At 40.3% G+C, this 23,744-nt stretch overlaps 1 protein-coding gene and 1 pseudogene across 1 annotated transcript in view; one reads left to right on the forward strand and one right to left on the reverse strand.

The window, feature by feature from the left end:
- Positions 1 to 23,323, forward strand: part of Lrrn1 (leucine rich repeat neuronal 1) — a 37,158-nt gene extending 13,835 nt beyond the window's left edge. The window contains exon 2 of the mRNA XM_027931973.3: positions 20,059 to 23,323. Within this exon, the coding sequence (XP_027787774.1) occupies positions 20,325 to 22,475 (2,151 nt within the window). The 5' untranslated portion in view covers positions 20,059 to 20,324 and the 3' untranslated portion in view covers positions 22,476 to 23,323. The remainder of the gene's footprint in view (positions 1 to 20,058) is intronic.
- Positions 2,462 to 2,616, reverse strand: LOC114089962 (large ribosomal subunit protein eL39-like; annotated as a pseudogene).
- Positions 23,324 to 23,744: the final 421 nt, after the last annotated feature.

The following is a 23,744-nucleotide window of genomic DNA, read 5'->3' on the forward strand; positions in this document are numbered from 1 at the left end:
ACATCCCCATCTTTTTTTTTTTTTAGACAGAGTCTCACTAAGTTGCCCAGGCTGCCCTTGAACTTGGGCTCCTCCTGCCTCTTACCATGTTTTAGTAAAGGCAGTAAATCTCTGGTTCCTCTGCCTCATTTTGTCAATAACCTTCTTTTCTGTCTATGCCCTTTGAGGTTTAAAGAAATCTTTACTAGATTTTCATGAGGAAAACTCCCACATCTCTCTCCGGCCATCTTTTCGCTCCCTAAGGCCAGTCCTATGTTTCCAAATGCTTCCTGGATATTTTCACCCTGAGAATATCAACATCACTGAGGGGACCAGGGGAAGCAGTAGACGCAGAATGGACAGTGCCTGTGTCAGAGGAAACCGCTGTCTTCTACAGGGGAAAGAAGCCACCGCCAGGTGGCCCAGCAGGGAGGGAGCCAGGAGAGAAGGTCTCCCACCCCTCTCCCCCCATGCTCTACACCTGGATGGAAACACATCCCCTTCCAAAGTGAACTCTTGCTCTGCCTGACCCTCTTACTTTGGGGTCTGCTGTTGTCACAGTCGCTCGACCCCAGCCTTGGCTTCCTTTCCGTCTCCGTGTCTGGTTAACGGGAGTATCTAATAGTTGCATGTTCCCTAACGTGGCCGTTTTATTGTTCCTATAACAACCACCGCCCTTTATTCAGCAATTATTGAAGCGCTTCTGAGCTGGTTTCCCTGCCCTCCACACGGCTAGTGGATTAAGCTTTATCTATTATAGAAACCGTCCTGTGGTTCCCCTGTAAAAGGCATGTGGTGGTCTCCGCCGACTGTGGGTTGTGCTGGATAGTGTCAGCGCCCCTCCACAACCACTCAGTGCCCTCTCCTCCCTCTGCCCTGGGGATCAGGCACGTGTGGACTGGATTCACAGCTGGGCCCTTGCCCTGTGGTTTCTTCCAGCCTTCTGTGCTGTGGTGTAGCTAGCACACAGGTGTCCACTCTCCTTTGGGAGTTCACCTGAACCTTGCCCATCCCTGTTCTCTGGTTTGAAAGTAATTTGTCCATCCAAAACTCATGTGCTGGCACTTAATCCCCCCCCCCCAATGGTATGAAGAGGTGAGGCCCCTGGGGATGTGATAAGTCGGGAGACTCTGCCCTCAGGATGGATGAGGAGGCTGAAGGAGGTACTTGTCTCCCTGGTGCCCTTTCATCTCTCCCACCACGTGAGGACACAGCCAGGCAGCACTCTCTGGAAATAAAGAGAAGCCCTCGCCAGACACTACCTTCTGATGCCTTGATCTTTGGATTTCCTACCACCAGCACTTTCAGGAAATTCTGTTTTCTCAAAACAGAATTCTACAAATTACCCAGTCTTGAGTGTTTTGTTAATGGCCACAGGAATGGACCACTTTGTAAATGGTCCCTTTTGAAAACCTTTCTTTATTCGCTCCCTTTTGAATATACCAGCTGTTTTCTTCCAGGTCTTTGACAAGATTAAGAAGTGAGAGAAACCTCCTTAGGGAAACATGAAAGGCCCTGGATGTTGAACACAGTCCTACCTTTCTCTCTTGATTTCTATTGTTGGCATAGACTTGAACCCCATGGAAGTGACATAGTTCCCTACCTACCATGTAGCTATTCCAGGTCTGCTGCTGGTAAGGGGTTATCATCTGGCTCTGCAAAGACAAAGTCCTGGTTTGTAGGACAGGACCAGTTTTAAACTACCAACATGACATGCCTCTGAACTTGCATTTGGAAAGCAACACTCACAATTAGCTCTGGATATGGCTGTTTTGCCTGCGGCTTCCCACCTGGGTAACAGCAGCCCCTCCACCTCCACCTCCCCCCAACCCCTTTTATGCAGCACACAGAAGAGTTGCTCATAAACTATTGTCCTTCATTTCTATCACTCCTGGGGGCATTTGGAATAGTTCAGACCCTAATTACCAGCCACATGTTGATGGCTTTATCAGTCCAGAAATATTGTGCTAACGTAGGTGCCAGTTAGGTTTTTGAGACTTAAAATCCCTGAAGTGAAAATAAGCTACTTGCTCATGTTTTATGCCAAGATACTGAAGCTTACTTACGAAAGTTGCATAATTCTCCAAGATGATAACCTATTTTCTGGTCTTGTTTACAAATTATGTTGTTGTTGTCCTCATTTAAATATAACGTTAAATAATAATAAGCCATCATTACAATATATTTTTTTATCTATGTCCCCTTGAACCTAAAATTCTTTAGAAAACTTCTAAGGTGCATGCTAATCCTAAATAGAGAAGATTATGCTGCAATTTATTCTCTTTCTTTCCAAACAAAATATCTCACATATTTACTACTGAACTAACCTACTAGCGCAAAGGATAAAAACAAAGAGAAAAATCATTTTCCTGGTAAAACATGTCCAACTGTTTAAATAGTGGCGATGTTTTCAGCTTTCTATGGTAAGATTACGGTGACCTTGATGCAGCATAAATCTGTGTGCCATCTCATGCACGATTCCTTAGAGACCCTATTGGGTGGTTCCCCAATGTCTCCTCTTAGAATTGAACCTGATTTTATTACCAGCTTCATGCAGATCTGCTGGGGGATGGGACATTTAGTTTTCGTTTTTTTACCCGGGAATAGTTTGATCCCAAAAGTTTCATGAGAAAACATAGAAGGAATGGAGCCAACTGCATACAGCCAACTGCATACACCATGATGGCAGAGAAAGGGACAGAGAGATCTGCAGTTTATTCCAAATTGTGTTCTGATAAGAAGGAACCCTTTTATTTAGTCAGTCTTTCTAAGAGATAACTTTTATATTGTTTCATTAAAAAAAAATAACTCCTTTACTAAATGTACAAAATGGAACTATTTCAATTTGAAAACCAAAAGGTAAGTATGAATAAAGATGATCTCATAATAGCATTGGATTAGTTTATATTTTAAGGGTTGTGAATGACAATATGGCTATTCCACTAAAATTATTTTTGCTTTTAACTTAATAAAACACATGAATTGAAGAGAAACTATACAAGGCACTATGATTTATAATGGCTGCTGGCATTTTAATGTTATCAGCTGTTCTCTGGCACCATTTGATTACACAAGGCCTAAACTGTGTAATTAAGGACCATCCTACTAATGTGCACCAGTGGATTTATGGTGCGCGGGTCATCAGCACTCTGAGCACTTTGGAGTATTGGACCATTAGTTTCAAATGCATACTAAGATAGGAGACCCCTCCCTGGCATCAAGGAGGCTCTATAATAAGAAACTATTTCAAATTCAGGGAGGTAGTGTTCACCGGATTGTCATTTACCCAAACAATTTAAAAACCTGATTAACAGAAATCCTAATTAACTAGATTCCCCCCCCCCCCCACCCTGAGTCTACTTTTAGGAGAAAAGAGAAAATTGGAAGAAAATAAGTTAATAACCAAGGCTTTAGATTAAAAAAAAAAACAATTCCAATATGAGCTCATTATCAATGACTTGAAGAAAAGTATGCTTAAAAAATAACACCCTTATCAAAGGCAAGAAAGTAAGTATTAAAGTTAGCATTCTCTTAGATACATAAAAGAAAACTAATCTATAAGCTAAAACCTTGGTTAACCATAAGAACAGGCTCAGGCATGTGGCAAGGCACACAGGAATATGGAGATCCAATTAGACCACTGAGGCAGGTGGCATCGCAGAAAAGGTCCTAACTTCAGAGTCCAATGAACTTGGATTTAACCTCAGCTCTTCCACCTAATAGCTATGGGAATTCTGACAAGTCACGTGTATTAGTCATGGTTCTTCAAAGAAACATAACCAACAGAGTAGACAGAGAGATATGCAGGTATGTAGGTAGGAAGATGGGCAGGAAGGTAGGATGGATGGATGGATGGATGGATGGACGGACGGACGGACGGACGGACGGACGGATGGATATAGAAGAACATGTTTATTGTGGGAATTGCCTCATGTGATCATGAAGGATGAGAAGTCCTTCCACCATATGTGAGCTGGAAAACCTGGACAGCCAGTGTTCAGTCCTAGTGTTTCAAGAATATAAGTAAAGCATCTTCCACAGTTTTTGTGCTATAACCTGCTCTCCATCCTAGTCTTTGGTTAGAGTGACCTTCCCTGTAGAGCCACTGGGGGTCCAAGTCTTACAGGCAGGTATACCTTTTACTTTATTTTCTTGCAATGATTAAGAATATCAAGTTCTTCAAGTTCTTATTAAAATAAATAGTTATAAAAATAGTTTAGGAACGGGATTTAAAACCAAGTTTATTTGAAGAGTTCAGGGACAGATGGCTTTATTTTGCTTTTTAAAACATATAGCATTCAATGTGCTTGAGTTCTGGCAAGTCAAAGGACACATTCTGTCATTCACCTGAATACTGCTGTCTTTAACCTTGACTGGCAGGAAATTTTACGGTAAAGAGATGTACACTTTACCTCTCTGTCTTCAAATTTTAAAGGAACATTTTAATGTGGAAGGGATATGTTCTTGACATTTTCTTTGTCTAAAGTTTAAACAGCACTTAGTCTTCTAATTGACCAATTCCAAGCAGTCAGATTCTTTAGAGAAATATCACTAGATCAGAGAGATAGGCTTCCATCTTAAGGACATGGATTTTTTTTTTATTTTTTTAAATAAAACAAAATGTTGTAAAAAATGTCAGATAGTTAATAAATTTTATTATTAGATTAAAAGTATAACAAAAAAAAAATAGCATGGGGCCCTAGTCAAACAAAGAAAAAATGCAGTGAGTGTTCTGAAATAGATGTGAAAATGTTTGGCATATGTTGATAAGGAGAGTTATTTTCACTATTACAAACTAAACTTTAAAAGAGTCTGGGAGCAAAATCAAATCTGATAGAGTCTAATGGAATTGCTTAGCTTGGTTAGCATCCAAAAATCTATGGCTTGGTATTAGCAGCCTACACACTGGCATTTTCGGTACCAGCCATGACAAATCTGTTTTTTTCATTGGTACATCTGTAGTGTGAGGTGTACAATCCAGAACCATTGCACCTAGCAGCTCCTCTGCAATTTATTAACATAGAACAGTGAAATCCATGTCCAAAGTGAGGACACTAAGCAATATGCTGTGAAGTACTTAAAAATAAGTCATGAAACTGGGCCTTCTAGGCATAGTAAGGCTGCCAAACTAAAGACTTAGCATTTATTTAACATTTAATCATGCTGCTAATTACAAAGCAATTATTTCATATAGACATATTACAAGAAGAGAATTAAAATGATCTGTAAAAGACTAAAATTAATTGATTTCATGGTAGTTTTTATATCATTGCACTTGCTGGTGTTAACAAGAGGCAATAAAAATAGCCTAGTTGTTGGTTGATATTTTATTCTGTTTAGCTTCCTGTCAGTTTCTCAATTCAATAATGTTAAATTGCTACTTTATGATTCCAGCTATGCAAAAGGCCCATTTCTTTTAAAGAAAAAAAAAAATCTTTCTTGATCTTACCAGTGAATTAAACAAGAGAAAAAAATCTTTTTTCCCCCTTGTCCTCCTTCCTTTGCCTATCATAGAATCTCAAGTTTAAAAGGGATTTGAAAAAACCAAAGGTTCAAGAATTTTTCAAACTGTATCTGGTGTGTGAGTTTCAAAACATTGGAGGAAAAATGATTTTGGCATAGAGCTGAGATAGTTCATGAATAATAATTAGTCTGGCTTGCTAGGTCCTCAAAGAAGAAGCTGCAAAGATCATCGAATTTATCACAGCTTTTCAAATTAAGAAACAGCTCTATCTCTACGCATAAGATTTGTAGGTAGTGGGAGCAGAAAACCTGCTTTCATAATCACTTAGGAGTGTTAGGGGTGCAATGTGGAGAAGGGTAAGGATAGTCAGTGCTGTAAGTATTTAATAAAGTAAGCATGCACATGAAGATCATTCACACGATTTTAAAGTAGTTAATATGTATATTAAAACCATATACTATTTTGGTCTTCGAGAGCTACTGTAACAAAGTACCACAAACTGGGTGGCTTAAAGCAACAGACAGTTGTGGAGGTTTGAAGTTCTAGATGATGGTATCCTTTGCCTCTTCCTAACTTCTGAGGATTGCCTGGCAAACTCAGGTGTGGTCTGGCTTACAGCCACCTGACTCCAGTCTCTGCCTACATTGTCACAAGGCCGCCTCCTAGTGTGTGTGTACCTGTCTTTAAAATCCTCTTCCCCATTCTTTTAAGAGCACCAGTCCTAACTGAGTAGGGGCCCAGCCTCCTCCAGTCTGACTTCCTCTTAACTCATTACATCTGCAACAACCTGATTTCCAACAAAGGTCACCGTCTGGGGACCTTGAGACTGGGACTTGAACATATCTAGTTTGGGGAAGACACAATTCAATTGAAAATAAGCCCTTTGTTCTAGATGATGGGACTCTTGGTTAAATGTCCTAGGCATTTTACACATACTGTGCCCTGCTAGTTTTTAGAATTACTTTTATCTCGTGTCTTCTTCAATTATCCAGTGCAAGGATATTATACAGAAATGATAAATGTTTTTAACGGGAGGTGACTAAAATGCCTAAAACAAAAAACAAATAGGTGCACCATCACCTAAGAAGGCTAAGCTGCCATTTTTGGGTGCCTAATCTGTGCACAGCATTTTGCTAGGCCCCCTCATTAAACTTTCCATCCAAATCTTTTTTTTTTTTTTTTTGCATGGGGCAGGGTACCAGGGATTAAACTCAGGGGCACTCCACCACTGAGCCACCTCCCTAGCCCTATTTTGTATTTTATTTAGAGACAGGGTCTCACTGAGTTGCTTAGCGCCTCACTTTTGCTGAGGCTGGCTTTGAACTCGCGATCCTCTTGTCCCAGCCTTCCAAGCCCCTGGGATTACAGGCATACACTACAGCACCCGGCCTCCAAAACTCTTAATTTCTGAACATCAGCCTTTCCTTTAGGAAACAGAAACCATGGCGTCTGGCAGAAGGTTACACATTTTTTTTTTGTTTGTTTGTTTAGGTTATTTTCTATGCTGAGTTCTCTTGGCCAATTATTACTTTGAAATACCATAGCAAGGAATGCTATGATCCTTGACTTGAACATAAGAGCTCTATTCTGATGAAAATTTTTGTTGGCCTCATCCTGAGAATGTGGGCAAAAGAATTCTTCATGGGTTTTCTTCTAATTCAGTTGGTTCATTTCCAAGAGTACATTGGTTTTCCTGATCTGCTGTTTTGTGCTCCCAGTGTCCACACACCAGTTTCCAGCAGTCTTTGTCCTCTCTGGGGTAGCAGAAAGAAGCCCAGTAAATGAGACTGAGTGTCTCTCATCTTATGCTTTGTTTGTTTCAGCGACTGTCCCCTGAGCCCTTGCAGAGTAGTCACTGTGCTCACTGCAGTGCCTACTAAGATAAATAAAGCTGAACCGTAGGCCTCAGTTATTGTATATGAGCACAGAGGTTAGGGCACCTCTGAGTGGAGACTGGAAACACAGTGGCTTAGGACAAAGCCACGTCTAGCTATATCTTTGCAGTTACCAGGCCCCAGCCGACCTGCCTGCTAAGGCCCTTTGAGCTTGTGAGTGGTGGCAGGTATGGCCCCACCAGGATGGATGAAGTCTGGAGTTTGGTCTGCATTGCAGCCCTCTGTGGGACTTCTAAAAATATACAAATACTCCCAGACCCCAACCCAGACCGACTTCATGTAAATCTCCACGAGGCACAAGAATCTGCATTCCTCTAAAGATCCCTGTGTTAATGAAGAATGGTGTGTGGAGATCTCTGGCTGTGCGGCCTGACACGGTAGCTCCTGGTCACATCTGGCTCTTTGGATTTAATTGAAATAAAAAAATAAATTGTGAAGATTCCATTTCTGCTCCCACCAGCCACATTTCAAGTGTGAAGGGGCCACTGAAGATCTAATGCACTGAGAGCGGGGGGGGCGGGGGGGGACGGGGGGACAGAACCTTCCCATCGTACTGGAGAGCAGCACAGGTGGGCAGCTCTCATGTCTCCTTCCTTTCCTCGCCCCTCTGTCATGTGTCTTCTTTTACAGTCACTTGGGTACTTGTCTCATTGTCACCCCATAAGGAGATAACCTCTTTAAGGGCAGGGTCTGGTCTTCCTGGCCCCATGACAGGGAACAGTTAATGAGGATCTTTTAAACTCATCTGATTCATTCAGCGCCATCTTACTGGATCTCTTGCAATGTAGACTAACTCCAGATTTCAGCAGAGTCTAGAGAAAAGGATGGATCCGAGAGTAGGTTTGACTCAATATCAGATATTAGTATGGATGCGGAGCAGATTAATGCTAAATTGCAAGGATTTTTTTTTTTTTTAAGAGTAAGGCTTTTAAGAGCTCAGGGTTTATATCACTGCAAATGCAGAAGAGACACGGCAAGACTGTGAATATTTGCAGGCTTAAACATTTGTTTATTTTAGAGACCTGGAAAGCACATTTTAATGGTTCCATTATTTGCTTGCTTTTTGAGTGCCACCTAGTAGATGTCAGGCCCGGCACCGGACCTGGGGTGACTCATTGTGAAGAAGACAGAAGCACAGTGCTTATTTCATGAGACTCAAGCTCATGCGGACAGCTTGAAATGTTGGCAAGGACTCTTACCTGCATGGGCGAGTTGGGAAAGAACAGGGGTACAATTTGGGCTCTGGCCTCCAATGTCTGAATTCACATAGAACTTCCACCACTAGACTTCAGCCATTATTTCAATTTTCTAAATCTCCATAAAGATAAGAAACATACTGGTACCATTAAGGAAAAAAAATCATGTAAAGCTCGGTGTAGTGCATGCTGCATAATAAGAGCTTAATGAGTATTAATTCCTATTATTTTTGCAACTACTGCTCAGCCAGAACTACTCTGCAGTGAATGTTATGATGTAGAAAATGGGAGGTGTCTACAAGGTTAGAAAATACTCTCTTATTACTTGAGAGCACTATGTTCGGCAAAGTCAGCCAAACTCAGAAAGTCAAAGGCCGTATGTTTTCTCTCATATGGGGAAGCTAGAGAGGAGAAAGAAAAGAAAGGTGGTGGGGGCGGATCTCATGAAAACTGCAGGGAGATCATTTGAGTACAGGAAACAGGAGGGGAGGGAAAGGGGAATGATATTGGCCAAAATTATATTGTTATGCCATGTGCACATATGAATGTATAACGATGAATCCCACCATTAGGTGTAATCATCATGCACCAATAAAAAATTGGAAAAAATTCTCCATTGTTTCAAAACAATTTCTTCCTGCTTTTCTTGGTCTACCTGCTTCATTCCCTTAGTTTACTGTTTATATCTTGGCATCCAGAATAGCCGAGATGGATATATAAATAAATGTTTGGATAGTTTTTTTAAAAATTTCTTCTTCTTTTTTTATTTCTTATTTTTCCTTTTTCATTCCTCTTTCTTTGGTTTGATTTGGTGAAGGATTTAACTTGGAACACTACTACTTGCAAGAAAATCATGCATGGAGAAGTGCTTTGTGCATCAGTCTGTCTTGGTGCCATACCCTCCTATAAGGTTCCATGACAACTAAACTGTCTTTGCTTTAAAAAAAAAAAAAATCTTTCTAGTACTCTAGAAATCTACTCTAGGGATAGAGGGTGTCTCTGAGGTAACCAAACTATTTTGTAAACAGATGAATCATCCCTAGGCCTTGACTGTGATTTGTTAAGAATATGTATTGCCTTCAGGAGCTACAGATGATCCTAGGCAGCCTGTCCCCATTTCTGATGCTTTAAGATGTTAGTTCCATTCATCTGACTCAAACCCAGGGGTTCTTTGGAGAATCGTGTGACCTGTAGGAGGTGAAGTTTAGATATTGGGTCTCAGGGTTAGGATTACTGAGTTTGAATCCTGCTTCCATGATTTTCTAGCAATGCCTCTTGAGCAGATTCCTTAACATCTCCATGCATCCATTTTTTCATGTTAAAGGAGACAATCACAGTGCCTAGCTCCCAGGGATATTGTGAGGAACAAAGTAAACACCAAGAAGTGTTAGACTGACAAAAGAGGAAGAAGAAAACTCTTCCAGATAATTTTCAGGCAACACATTAATATCCTTGTCAGAAGAGTTACAATTTAACTTAGGTGTCAGCACCTGGCTCTCATTTCCTAAGTAGGAGATTCTAAAGGACATACATGTGTGTCGGGATCCTAGGTACCAGGTGCTGCTCAGGACACGTCCTTTCCTTTAATTCTCCAACATGCATCTGAGGTAGATGTAACATTGTCCTTCTAACAGAGGAGGAAGCCACGGCCCAGAGAAGTGGAGTGGTTTCTCTCAGGTGCTGTTGGTAATTCCAGGATATGGACCCTGCTCTGCCTGCTTCTTGAGGCTTGTGCCTTAAAAAACACACACTAACACAATCATGATTCCTCTTAAGAAGCCAGGAACGGGAGTTTTGCTCCCAGTCACAAGGAGTCCTGCGTACATGGGTTTCTTTAACAATAGAAATCTGAGAAAGAAGCATTCAGTTTCTAGACTCTTCCACATCATCATCTTAGGCTTGTGTGCCCTGACATAGAGGCATCACTAGAGGTACGGACTTGGGTCCCCTAACTCTTGGTCCAGTATTCCAGTCTCTGCCACAAAAATGTTTCTCAAACGACCTGAGAACCAAACAGGATTCACAGGTAGGGCATGGGTCCTACTATATTCTAGGGCTTTAATGACAAGTCCAGGAGGCCAGTGCTCCCTTCTGAGGTCAGTGTCCCCAGTACCTAAGAAACTCTCACTTGGCCTTACCTCCTAAATGTTCTACATCACCTTCCAACGTCAGCACCCCTGGATTAAGCTACTAACACACAACCCTTTGGTGGCACAACCTCTTCCAAACCCTAGCAAATACTTGAAACTCTTTGCATGTAAGGCCTGCCGTCTCGTGATTAATGTGTAGAAAGTCTTCTATTTAAGTCAGCTATTGAAGTGTGCTCTGTTCATGTTGTTATTGTTATTATGATGATTCACGAGGCCTCTCCTATCTTGAGTGCCAGCTTCCAACGCCTCCTCGTTTTTCAAATCCTCTTTACACTTCTTTCACTTGAGTTTCTATATCCTTATACAGTTTGCAACACATGATCTATCACCGAATTTAAAAAAAAAAAGTTAATTTATGCATTTTGCAAATTAAACTCGCAGTTTGGCCGGGCTTATGTAGAACAGATCAACCCTTATGATCAATTCACTGCCATGTTAAAAAAAAAAAATCAATGAACATTATTTAGCTGAGTTGACTAATTTTTTGGAATAAGTTGGCCACTAGCAGGATTGATTGAACCTCTACCCTACCCCTGATTTGTCAAAACAAAGGTCAGGATGGAGGTTATTACAGAAAGCAAGCTACTGTCCTATCCCTATCCTGAATGTTTTCCTGGGCCATAATAAATGGTTGATTAAGAGAATCCAATGTCCTTCAGAGCTTTCAACTCTACCTAAATGATAAAGAATACAGATTTAAGGTAACCCTAGGTAAGTGAAGCAGCATGGGGTTCTGTAAGGGATAAAACGTGGTTGAGACTGGGAATGGAGTCAAGGTGGGCCTCCAAATGTCTGACCTCAGCTCTCCGAGGTGTCCTCTGTTAAATGAGAGGTTGTTTTCCATGTGTCCGGTCGTCTCTCCACCTTCTTCACCCGTGGGCTTTAGCACATTTCACATTTCAAGAAGGCTAGCCTGCTTGCCTGGGATCAGTTGAAACCCGATCAGAGTCTGAAGTTGGCCCTATTCCCCAGGGGGTTCTTCCACAGGTGCTCTCCCCAACCACACCAAGCCAACTACTTGGATTTGGATTCATGCCAGCTAGTGCTAGGCTTTTGGCTTTTCATTTTTCTTTTTTTTAAATTTTCTTTGGTAATTCCTCAGTCTACCCAGTCCAGCCCCGCCCTGTTTACCATGCCTGGCCAAACCCCTCTGAAAGGGCTAATGTCCTGGCCATGCCCAGTTCCTCTTGGGAGCTAAATGAATGGTGACCCCCGTTTTTTATGCTCAGCTTGGAGACCAGCTGCGCCTTTGGGCTTTTCCCGGAGATGTTGGCTGAGACTGCACCTGCGGCGTGATGGATTTGCCCTGGCCTGAAAGAGGAAGGAAAGCAAGCGAGCAGGAATCAAAAGATCACTTGTTGTCCATCCTCTTCGCACACTGGGACTTTTATCCTACCCCAGCACACCAGAGAATTGGGGAGTCTCTATTAAATAATAATGATAATAACCAATACAGCTTGAAGATAGTGAAACAAGGGAAAAGGCAATCCAATTTTTCTTTGGGACCGAGAAGAAAAAAAAAAGCCACTACAAAAATTTAAAGTGGGATTAGGAAATGATGAACTTTGGGGACGAAAGCACTTGGGATTTATTTTGTTTCTCTGCCAGTTAACTGGGTCAGTTTGGATCACCTAGGGATCCTCTAAGGTTCTGTCTGCTTTTAAAAATAGGTCTTCCAAAAGCAAGGAGAGTAAAATGAATTTTGTAAATGTGATGCTTTTTTTTTTTTTTTTTTTTTAAGAAAAGCACTAATGAACTTTTCTTCAGAGCAAAGATCCACACCTTAATGAACTGAGTTCATGATTATAGGTTCACACCTATGGAGTATTTGCCAATAACATTTAAAATTCACATCTAAGCACCTAGTTATCAAATTTTCCCTTTAGCTCAGCATTATAAGCGATCGTATTATATAATCCAGAGGTATAATTATATAATTCAGAGGTTGCAAACTGTGGCCACAGGCTCTAAAGACTTCAGAAGGCAGACGGGGTTTTATTTGCCCTGCACAGCTCAACATTCCTGGCTGCCTTCTGGAACACATGCGGTCTCCAGCTTTTACCGTGACCTCTGACTCCTGCTGTGTTAGCCTCAACTGCCTTGACTTACCTGGCTTGAAGGCACTGAGTGTGAGATCCTGCCATCCCTCCAAGATATCCTAATCACAAAGATGGAAGAAGGGGATCCAGAGGGGGTAGGAAGGAAGAACTCCTCTTCTGAAAATGGCTGAAAGTGTAGTTTGCCATGACACCTGGGCAATGTGTAGAGAAAATGACTCTTGAGCTTCCTTTGGGCCGGGGACACCAGGGCTCCTTTCCCTCTCAACCCACTTACTTTGAAATAAGTAAAAGAGGACACCAAGTTGCAGGACTTGTCCAAGGTCACCCAGAAAGTTTGTGGTGAAGCCAAAATTAAGACTCCCTTCCCGGGTGGACATCCTGGCTGCTGCTTGGCCTCAGGTGCACGGGTTTGAAGCTTACTGATGAACTGGGTGGCCTGTCAGGAACAGCTCCATTGTGCCCTTGCAAAGGGATGCACTTGATTGTTTCCTTAATGCATTATGGAGACTGTTTTCCCATACGAACTTCCATCTGCCATCACGAGCACACCCAACAGGGTGTTTGCTTGGGATGATTTGTGAGCCAGGAATATAATTTTGGAAAATGGTTAGACAAAGAAATCAAGAGTCAGGGTCAAAGGCCAGACGAAAGTCAGAGAAACTAATGCCTTTAAGAATAGCCTATGCAGATTCAGTGCTTGGGATGCATTCGCAAGGCCTCCCACGGGAAATAAAACCTGCCCTCCGTAAAGAATCTCTGGCTCCACCTGGAGCAGCCACCGACATTTAGGTTCAGAGCTTGTAGCTGATTGTGCCACAAAAGGCAATCTCCACCGATTTCGACTACCCAGTACTTCCTTTTATTCTCAATACCCATAAAAAAGACCCAGATTCAATATGAGACATCAGACCTGTAAATAATAACAGCTAACATCTTTTGGGCACTTGCTGTGTGCCAGGCCCTCTGCCAAAAGCTTCACATTTAATATCTCATTCTAATTCTCTCACCACTCTTGCAAAGTAGGTTTTATGATCTCCATTGTCCAAAAAAAAAAAAAAAAAAGGAAATTGAGACTCAGAAAGTTTCAATTACTTGTCCAAGGTCACAGAGCAGAATTTGAAGCCAGTTCTGTCTCTCCAGAAGCTACTCTTAACTCTAAGCTGTCCTCCTGCTTCAAAAGGCTTAAGGTCCCTGCAAGCACTAACAATCAGCACTTGTACCTGCAGAAGTCAGGGTGGCCCTCAAGCACAAGGTCAGTCCACAGAGTCCTGTCTGGTTATGTGTCGCCCTTGAGGGGACTGGCTACACGGAGAGCTTGGGCTGAGCTTATGCATTTTTTTTTTTAAATCCTTATAAGGCCAGGAGTAAAACTGGGTTGAACAAAATCCCACTTCTCCATCATTGAAATCATCCCCCCCAAAAAAGAAAACCACCAAATTTGAATGTTGCATTAGTCCTAGGTCTATTTGGAGACTGAGAGAGCTCAAAGAATGATTTTTCAGAACATTTTCTATCTGCTAGAAATTTGTGCATGTGTATAAAAGTAAATGACTTAAGAAGGCATTTTTCTTCATTGGATAAAAAATTAGGTTCTTCATTGTTGTGACTACACTGTCTATGAGGTTGGAGCTTTGTGGAGTTTTGTTCTATTTTACAGTTCTGTTTTATTTTCCCTCCCCAGTTCTGGGGATTGAACCCAGGGCCTCACACATACAAGGCAGGCAATGTGCTACACCCTCAGCCCAAGATCTGTGCCCATATAATTTGCTTGCTCACTTAGGTTTTTAGTTGGACTCTGATGCAGTATTTGGTCTCTGGATTTCTAACCCTATTAATTCTAATAATACTAGTTGAAAATATAATGGAAAAGATAAGTAATAATAATGACTCTCCCAAACACCTGCTGTGCCCAAGAGCCTTAAGGAGATTTGCTCATTCATTACCTTCCAACAGCAGGGGGAGAATGCCATGTAACCACAACCCTGATGAACTTCCAGAGATTTAAAAAACAATTGAGGGTCCACTATGGGCCAGTCTCTTTCCCCGGCCCTAGGCTGATTACTTTCACATAGGTTGCTTTTATTATCATAATTTTCATGGATTAAGAAGGTATAATTGGCCTTATTTTTAGCTATGGAAAATGAGATGCAAAGAATTTAAGTAGTTTGCACAAGATAACCCATCCAATAAATCAGAGTTTGGATTCAGATCGCCAAACGGTTTCCTCTGGGAGAGTTTATTCTGCAGTCCCAGAGCTGCCTGATTTTTTTTTTTAATGGTAACAAGAATTCACAAAACCATCATGTCATTATAAATGCATATTTCTTTTTGCCCAAATCCATAAGAATTTCAGGAACACAGACCCCAGCCTGAAGTCCTATCAAGTGTTGTGATTTTGTTAAACTAACACCCCATCTGAAATAAGTCTGTGGGGAAAGCCAGAGTGAGAGCCAAGTTCATTAATGGTGGTGAGCACGCATTCCTTCTCCTTTGGAAATTTTATATTCGGAGCAGAGTGTCCCAAACATATCTGGCTGGAAAAAAAGAGAAGCATCTAATGTAATTGTATAATTGTGGGCCTCTTTTGAAATGTGTCCCTTGCCAATTCTGGGCCTTTAAAACCATGGTTTGTTATTGAAGGGATTGTTTCTTTAAACTGCCAGACTTGTTTGTGGAACATCATTCTGCTAATTAGCAGGACATTTTATTTTCACATTGGACAGATTTAGCCAGTCAGCCCTCGAAAAAAGCCATTTTACTTTTTTAAAAAAATCAATGCCAGCCATTTTTTATTTGTTGCAGTATTTAGGATAATTAATTTGTATGGATGATAAACGTTGGCCTGAATCATAATGGATTTACCTTTTTACTGCGGTTAAAAAAATGCATGATATTAATTTCACCATCTCTGATTTTTAAGTTTGTAATTCACTTATGTTAAGTGTATTCTGTGCAGCGGATGTCTAGAACTTTTTCACCTTTCAAAACTGAAAACTCTACACCCATTAGACAGTAATTCCCTCTCCCTTCAACTCTTGGCAACCTCAATTTTTATTTACTTTCTATGATTTTGACAACTTTAGATCCTTTGTGAGAATGGAATCGTACAGTCTATGTCCTGCTGTGACCAGCTTATTTCATAATGTCCTCAAGATTCATCCATATCCTAGCTGGAACACAACAAGATTTCCTTCTTTCTTAAAAATGTGTGTGTGTATAATATAATAAATATAATATATACTATGTATACTTAATATATGTATTTGTCCCTCAGTATCTTGATGAAATTGTTTCTTACAGACACCCTCTCAGATACTAAAATCCACAAATATAAAATGGTGCAATGTTTGCATATAATCTATGCACATCTTCCTGTATACTTGTAAGTCATCTCTAGATTACTCATACTTCCTAATGCAATATAAATTTTCTATATAAATAGTTGTTATACTGTAATGTTAATTACAAGAAAACAACATCTATACATGTGTCCTATAGACATGATTTTTTTTTTTTTTTTGCCTGAGTATCTTCACCACAGTTGGTGGGATCTGCAGATTTGGGTATCCCCATGGATACTGAGGGCCAACTCTATATACCACATTTTCTTTATCCATTTATCTAGGGATGGAAGTCTGGGTGGCTTCCCCCCCCATGGTTCTTGTGAATAACATTGCAATGAACATGGCGGGTGGTGAATCTCACTTTGGAGTCCTGCCTTGAGTTACTTTGGATATAAAACCAAAAATGGGATTGCTGGATCATATGGTGATTTTTTTGAGAAACCTCCATATTGTTTTCCAGAATAGTTTCACCATTTCACGTGCAGAACACTGCACACGGGTTCCAATTTCTCTATCCTTGACAACTTTTATTAAATTTTTTATTCTTACGATGGTGGCCATTCTGATATAAAATGATAACTCACTGAGGTTTTTTTTAATGTGCATTTCTCTCTCTCCTTTGATATGGGATTGAACCCAGGGGCACTTTACCACTGAGATATAAACTCAACCATTTAATTTTTTTTTAATATACATTTTGAGACAGGCTGCCCAGGCTGACCTTCAACTTATAGTCCTCCTGCCTCAGTGAGTTGCTGGGATTACAGGCGTGTGCGACCATTCTTAGGCCATGCATTTCTCTTATAATTGGCAACGTTGAACATTTTTTTATATGCTTATTGGTCATTTGTGTATCTTCTTTGGGAATTATGTATTTTAAAGTCCTTCACCCATTTTTATTTACGTTATTTTGTTGCTGTTGAATTATAAGACATCCCAATATATCCTGGCTATCATCCCCTTACCAGATACATGATTTGAAAACATCTTTCACTTGGGACTATGTCTCACTTTGTTGTGCAGACACAGTCCTAAGTTTGAAATTAGCCCATTTGTTGGCTTTTTTGTTGTTTGTGTTTTTGATCTCATGTCCAAAATATCTTTGCCAAATCCAATGTCGTGATGTTCTTCCCTTATGTTTTCTTTTAGGATTTTTAGGTCTTTAATGCATCTTGAGTTAGTTTTTATATGTAAGTTACAGGTCCCTTTCATCCTTCTGCATGTGAATGTACAGTTTTCCCAACAGAGTTGATTGAAAAGACTGTCCTTTTCCGATTCTGTTGTCTTGGCAGCCTTGTCAAACATAATCTTAACAAAGATCAACATACGGAAGGGTTTATTTCTGGGTTTTCTGTTCCACTGGTCTGTGTGTCTTAAGCACCTTCTTTTGTATTATGGATGGTCATTCTCTGTTTCCAAAGGAATCAAATTCAGGTTTAGGAGAACAAAATGCCTTTCTTCTATATTTGATGGGAGAGCTGACATTCTGGGCTTCTGTAGTTCTTTGGTTGGTTTGTTGAGGTGTGTGTATGTGTGAAAGACTAATTTGAATATTTCAATATAATCATCTCAAATCATAGCATTTAAACTATAATGGAGCAATGCCCAGGGTATTCAAGCTACCGCACCACAAAAGCTACTTTTTAAATAGTAATAAACTGTTTGGGGGAGTCTCTCATACAACAACTTTAATACATATCTTAATTCCTAATACATTTCCTTAAATTCAATTGAAACATAAAAATTAGTTGAAATTCCATCTTAGAGTTATGAAAGATACATTTTTTTTTCTTTTGGCTTTCTGTTTCGAATGAAGATTGAAGAATAACCTGTGGCAGAAATTTTCTTCATGTTTACCGTGGCCCTTGTACTTGTTTTGGGGTTAGTCTAAATAGAAACAAGAGTGGAATAAATTTGTGGAGTTAATGATATTTGGAAAATGTTATTCTCTGAGGTATGTTTTCATTTTGTAGCATTTCCCCATACAAGTCAGAATTGGGTAGTTGTATATTGAGAAGTTTTGCAAATGCACAATAAATGGCAAAGTATTTGGGGTGACATGGGGAGAGACAGGGATGCCAAATGCATTTCTTTCCCAGAGATTAGCAGGCTTCCAGCATCCTGCTAAACATTCATCTTACCTCATACTTGCCAGAACCCGGATTGAGTGATTTTATTTTGTGAGACCAGGAACATGGTTTCTATATTCCGTAAAGCAACAAAAAGTTTGTAGGATATATCTTTCAGTACTCACTCTTTGTATTATTACATTTTTTTGGACAATCACAAGAATAACTATGATTTTAAAAGTAAACCAATATAACATGAAGTGCTAACTTGAAGTGAGAGTCCACTATGTGTTGAACACCAGGCTTGAAGCACATTATATGCACTATCTTATTGAATTTCTAGAAACCACTAGTCACTGAAATTCCCTCAGTACTCAAAGCTGAGGTTGATTATGAGAAGTATAAGGAAACATATATAACCCTACTTTTAATAATTAGCAAGTAATGGGCTGAATCTTAGGAAAGGAAGACTAACATGAAATCCATAATAGCTTTTTATACCTGAATAGAATCCAGAAAACTGGAACCATCAACCAGTAATATCATCTTTATAAGCCAGTCAGCATATATATCTGATCTCAGAAGATCTTATTAAAACCAATAGATGATGGTCAATAGATCATGTGTCCTTGGCTTTTCTTCTCTTACTTGTCCTTTGACAATTACTACTTACCGAAAACCAAAATGGATAAGATAAATAATATGGTAATAAATAATGAATGTAGTTAACTTCAGTGAGCATTTACTATGTGCCAGTCACCGTGCTAAAAGCTTGACATAGATTCTTTAATTCTCTCAGTAATCCTATGAGAGAGGTACTTTTATGATCAACCCTATTGTATAAATTGAAGAAACTAAGACTTCAAAATATTGAGTAATATATTCATGGTCCACAAATATCATATGGCCAGTGACATTTTCATGAGATTAATAAAACTGTGCACCTGAGATAATATTTTTATGTATAAATGTAATATTTGTGGAAGATTTTTTGTTTTTTGTTTGTTTTTGTATAGGGTGGTCTGGGGATTGAGGATTGAACCCACATCTGCTCTACCACTGAACTATATCTCCAGCCCCCCCCCCCCTTTTTTATTATGTTCTGATTTTGAGATAGCATCTTGCTAAATTGCAGAAGCTGGCCTCGAACTTGAAGTCCTCCTGCCTCAGCTTTCTGAGCCACTGGGATTTCAAGCATGCACCACCATCCTTGGCTCAATATTTGTGTTTTTAATGAAGACTAGTAGTATGGGACCATAGAGTTCTTTTTATTTACTCAGTCACAATCCAATGTGACTATTAGAATGTTAAAAAAAAACAAACAAACTAATATCTTCCTTTCATAGTTGTGTTAGATTAACTTTTTACATAAAAATAAATTGATCTAGAAAAGTTTTGACTGGTACCTTTCTACAGAGTGTACCACTTAAAAAAGAAAATTTCTGGAAACAAATGAGGTATTAATTAAGCTGTAATTAATTAAAAATGCATTGAGTCTCTAATAAACTGCCATTTGTATTTCGCTTTTAGTAGGGATGAACTTTTTGCTTTTTAGAGCCCTAAATATATGCAATTTCTAAAGTCATCTTTTATTTTAAAAGAAATGACATCTACAAGCTTTTCTAGGTATTCTGAATCAGTGTGTGTGTGTGTGTTTAACAATTTGGTCCAGTAGTACACACACTCCCAATTGTAAAAGTGAAGGAACATTAACTGCTTTTAGTATAGTGAGAGGGATATAGTGAGTATCCTGATGTTTTAAAGCTTATTTGCCTATTTGAAAGCATTTAAACATTTCTTCTTATTAGAATTGTGACTATGCCTTTTTAGTAAATAAAAGGAAGGCTCTAATGCAGAAAGTAGTGGAACAAGCATAACACCTTTCCTAATCTACTTTTCAGACACAGTTCCAGACTCTTGGCTGAAGTCACTCGGATGTGAAGCTGTGCGCATGCCTGGAATTGAGAGACACAGCTGAAAGACTCCAAATTGCTTTCTGCCTTTTGAAAAGTCCAGAACATCATCCCTTTGGACTCTGGCATTCTCTACATCTCAACCGAGACTGCTCGAATGTTTACATTTTCTGCTCCGTGTCAACAGATAGAGTTCCCATTTTGTTAAAACTCACTCCCCAGTGCTGAGACTTGAGCTTGTTCGGCAAGCCAGCATGGCTGGGGTGAGCCTGGTAGCAGCTGCTTGCCAACTGGTGCTGGGCTTGCTAGTGACATCCTTCACGGAGTCTTCCGTACAGAATAGTGAGTGTCCACAGCTCTGTGTCTGTGAAATTCGTCCCTGGTTTACCCCGCAGTCCACCTACAGAGAAGCCACCACCGTCGACTGTAATGATCTCCGCCTCACGAGGATTCCTAGCAACCTTTCTAGTGACACACAAGTGCTTCTCTTACAGAGCAATAACATCGCGAAGACGGTAGATGAGCTTCAACAGCTGTTCAACTTGACTGAGCTAGATTTCTCCCAAAACAACTTTACCAATATTAAGGAGGTAGGGCTGGCGAACTTGACTCAGCTCACTACTCTGCATTTGGAGGAAAATCAGATCACAGAGATGACTGATTACTGTCTGCAAGACCTCAGCAACCTCCAGGAACTCTACATCAACCACAACCAGATCAGCACTATCTCTGCTAACGCCTTTTCAGGCTTAAAAAATCTTCTAAGGCTCCACCTGAATTCCAACAAGTTGAAGGTCATTGATAGTCGCTGGTTTGATTCGACACCTAACCTGGAAATTCTGATGATTGGGGAAAACCCTGTGATTGGAATTTTGGATATGAACTTTAAACCCCTCTCAAACTTGAGAAGCTTAGTTTTGGCAGGAATGTATCTCACGGATATCCCCGGAAACGCCTTGGTGGGCCTGGATAGCCTCGAGAGCCTGTCTTTTTATGATAACAAACTGGTCAAAGTCCCTCAACTCGCCCTGCAAAAAGTCCCCAATTTGAAATTCTTAGACCTCAACAAAAATCCCATCCACAAAATCCAAGAAGGGGACTTCAAAAACATGCTCCGGTTAAAAGAACTAGGGATAAACAATATGGGGGAACTTGTTTCCGTGGACCGCTATGCCCTGGATAACCTACCAGAACTCACAAAGCTAGAAGCCACCAATAACCCCAAATTGTCTTACATCCACCGCTTGGCTTTCCGAAGTGTTCCCGCCCTGGAAAGCTTGATGCTGAACAACAATGCCTTGAATGCCGTTTACCAAAAGACGGTAGAGTCCCTTCCTAATCTGCGGGAGATCAGTATCCACAGCAATCCCTTGAGGTGTGACTGTGTCATCCACTGGATTAACTCCAACAAAACCAACATCCGCTTCATGGAGCCTTTATCCATGTTCTGTGCCATGCCCCCCGAATACAGAGGGCAGCAGGTGAAGGAAGTTTTAATCCAGGATTCAAGTGAACAGTGCCTGCCAATGATCTCTCACGACACATTCCCAAATCATTTAAACATGGAGATTGGCACTACAGTTTTTCTAGACTGTCGGGCCATGGCTGAGCCAGAACCTGAAATCTACTGGGTCACTCCCATTGGAAATAAAATAACGGTGGATACCCTTTCGGAAAAGTACAAGCTAAGCAGTGAAGGTACCTTGGAGATAGCTAATATACAGATCGAAGACTCAGGAAGATACACGTGTGTTGCCCAGAATGTCCAAGGGGCAGACACTCGGGTGGCCACCATCAAGGTCAACGGAACCCTTCTGGATGGTACCCAGGTGCTGAAAATCTATGTCAAGCAGACGGAATCTCATTCCATCTTAGTGTCTTGGAAGGTCAACTCCAATGTCATGACATCAAATTTAAAATGGTCGTCGGCCACCATGAAGATCGACAACCCCCACATCACATACACGGCCAGGGTCCCGGTAGATGTTCATGAATACAACCTGACCCATCTGCAGCCATCTACCGATTATGAAGTATGCCTCACCGTGTCCAACATTCACCAGCAGACTCAAAAGTCATGCGTCAACGTCACAACCAAAACTGCTGCCTTTGCCCTGGACATCTCTGACCAAGAAACCAGCACAGCCCTCGCCGCGGTCATGGGATCCATGTTCGCCGTCATTAGCCTCGCATCCATGGCTGTGTACATCGCCAAGAGATTTAAGAGGAAAAACTACCACCATTCCCTAAAAAAGTATATGCAAAAAACCTCTTCCATCCCCCTGAACGAGCTGTACCCACCACTCATTAACCTCTGGGAAGGTGACAGCGAGAAAGACAAGGACGGTTCGGCAGAGGCCAAGCCAACCCAGGTCGACACATCCAGAAGCTACTACATGTGGTAACTCAGTGGATATTTCGCTTCTGGTAGTAAGGAGCACAAAGACGTTTTTGCTTTATTCTGCAAAAGTAACCAGTTGAAGACTTTTGTATTTTTGACTTTGCTAGTTTGTGGCAGAGTGGAGAGGACAGGTGGATATTTCAAATTTTTTTAGTATAGCGTATCGCAAGGGTTCCACACGGCTGGCAGCAACTCTCGGCTTCCAGTTTGTGTTTGGTTTTTATTCTTATCATTATTATGATTATTATTATTATATTATTATTATTATTATTATTATTTTATTTTAGTTGTTGTGCTAAACTCAATAATGCTATCCTAACTACAGTGCTCAATAAAATGATTAATGACAGGTCGGGGTTCCCCTGTGCTTTGACCAATAGCATGACCCCTTCTTCTGAAGCCATCAGTAGGAAGTTCCGCATCCTCCAAAAAAAAGGTAATTAATATACAGTTTTGAAGCAGCATTGAACCTTTTGTAGCAATCTGGTTTACAGACTTTAACCCAAGAAGCTGACTAGACTCGCTACCTTCCTTGAATGACTTTAGTTGACTGTACTGTAATGTTGTATCAACTGAATTGAATGTTTGCCTTTCAACGACCACTTCTCTTTCATTTTTCCTCTTTTTTTTTTTTTGTAATAGTTAAAGAGGCTTAGAAAAAGCTAACAGGCAATAGAAATATGTATATCAGATTTTTTAATGTAACAAACTACATGTTAATTGTTACCTTATTCTTTTTATCTTTAGTAGACACTTTTAAAAGAAGAGATAATTTTGTTGTGTTGAACTCACCAACCTGTGGTGTACAAATGAAGACAGAACTATAATAAATTAGTTTTGTTCTGATTTTTTAGAACACTTGCAATAACGTATCGTTTATAGTTCTTACCAGCCACAGTGGTAATGATATATTTTTCACATCCATGAAACAACAAATGAAATAAATCAGCTGTCACATATGTCTCTTAAAAAGCTAGGCCCTAAAATGTTTTGAATTCTTTTTGTACAGGAAGAAATAACTATTTTAATTCAGATATTCTAAGGAGAAGTGTTTCTATATTTTAAATATTACTGACCAGAATCAAATGGGAAGGTGTTCATATTAAAGAAAGAAGCTGTATTACTATATCCCATGCATACCTAAACAATCTCTCTCTCTCTCTCTCTCTCACACACACACACACACACACACACACACACACACGGATACTTTGGATTTGTCATTCCTTTTCTGTAAGGGTTAAGACCTGATTTATTTTTTACAGTCTCCACA

Source organism: Marmota flaviventris, chromosome 20, assembly GCF_047511675.1.
Source record: "Marmota flaviventris isolate mMarFla1 chromosome 20, mMarFla1.hap1, whole genome shotgun sequence".
NCBI lineage: Eukaryota > Metazoa > Chordata > Mammalia > Rodentia > Sciuridae > Marmota > Marmota flaviventris.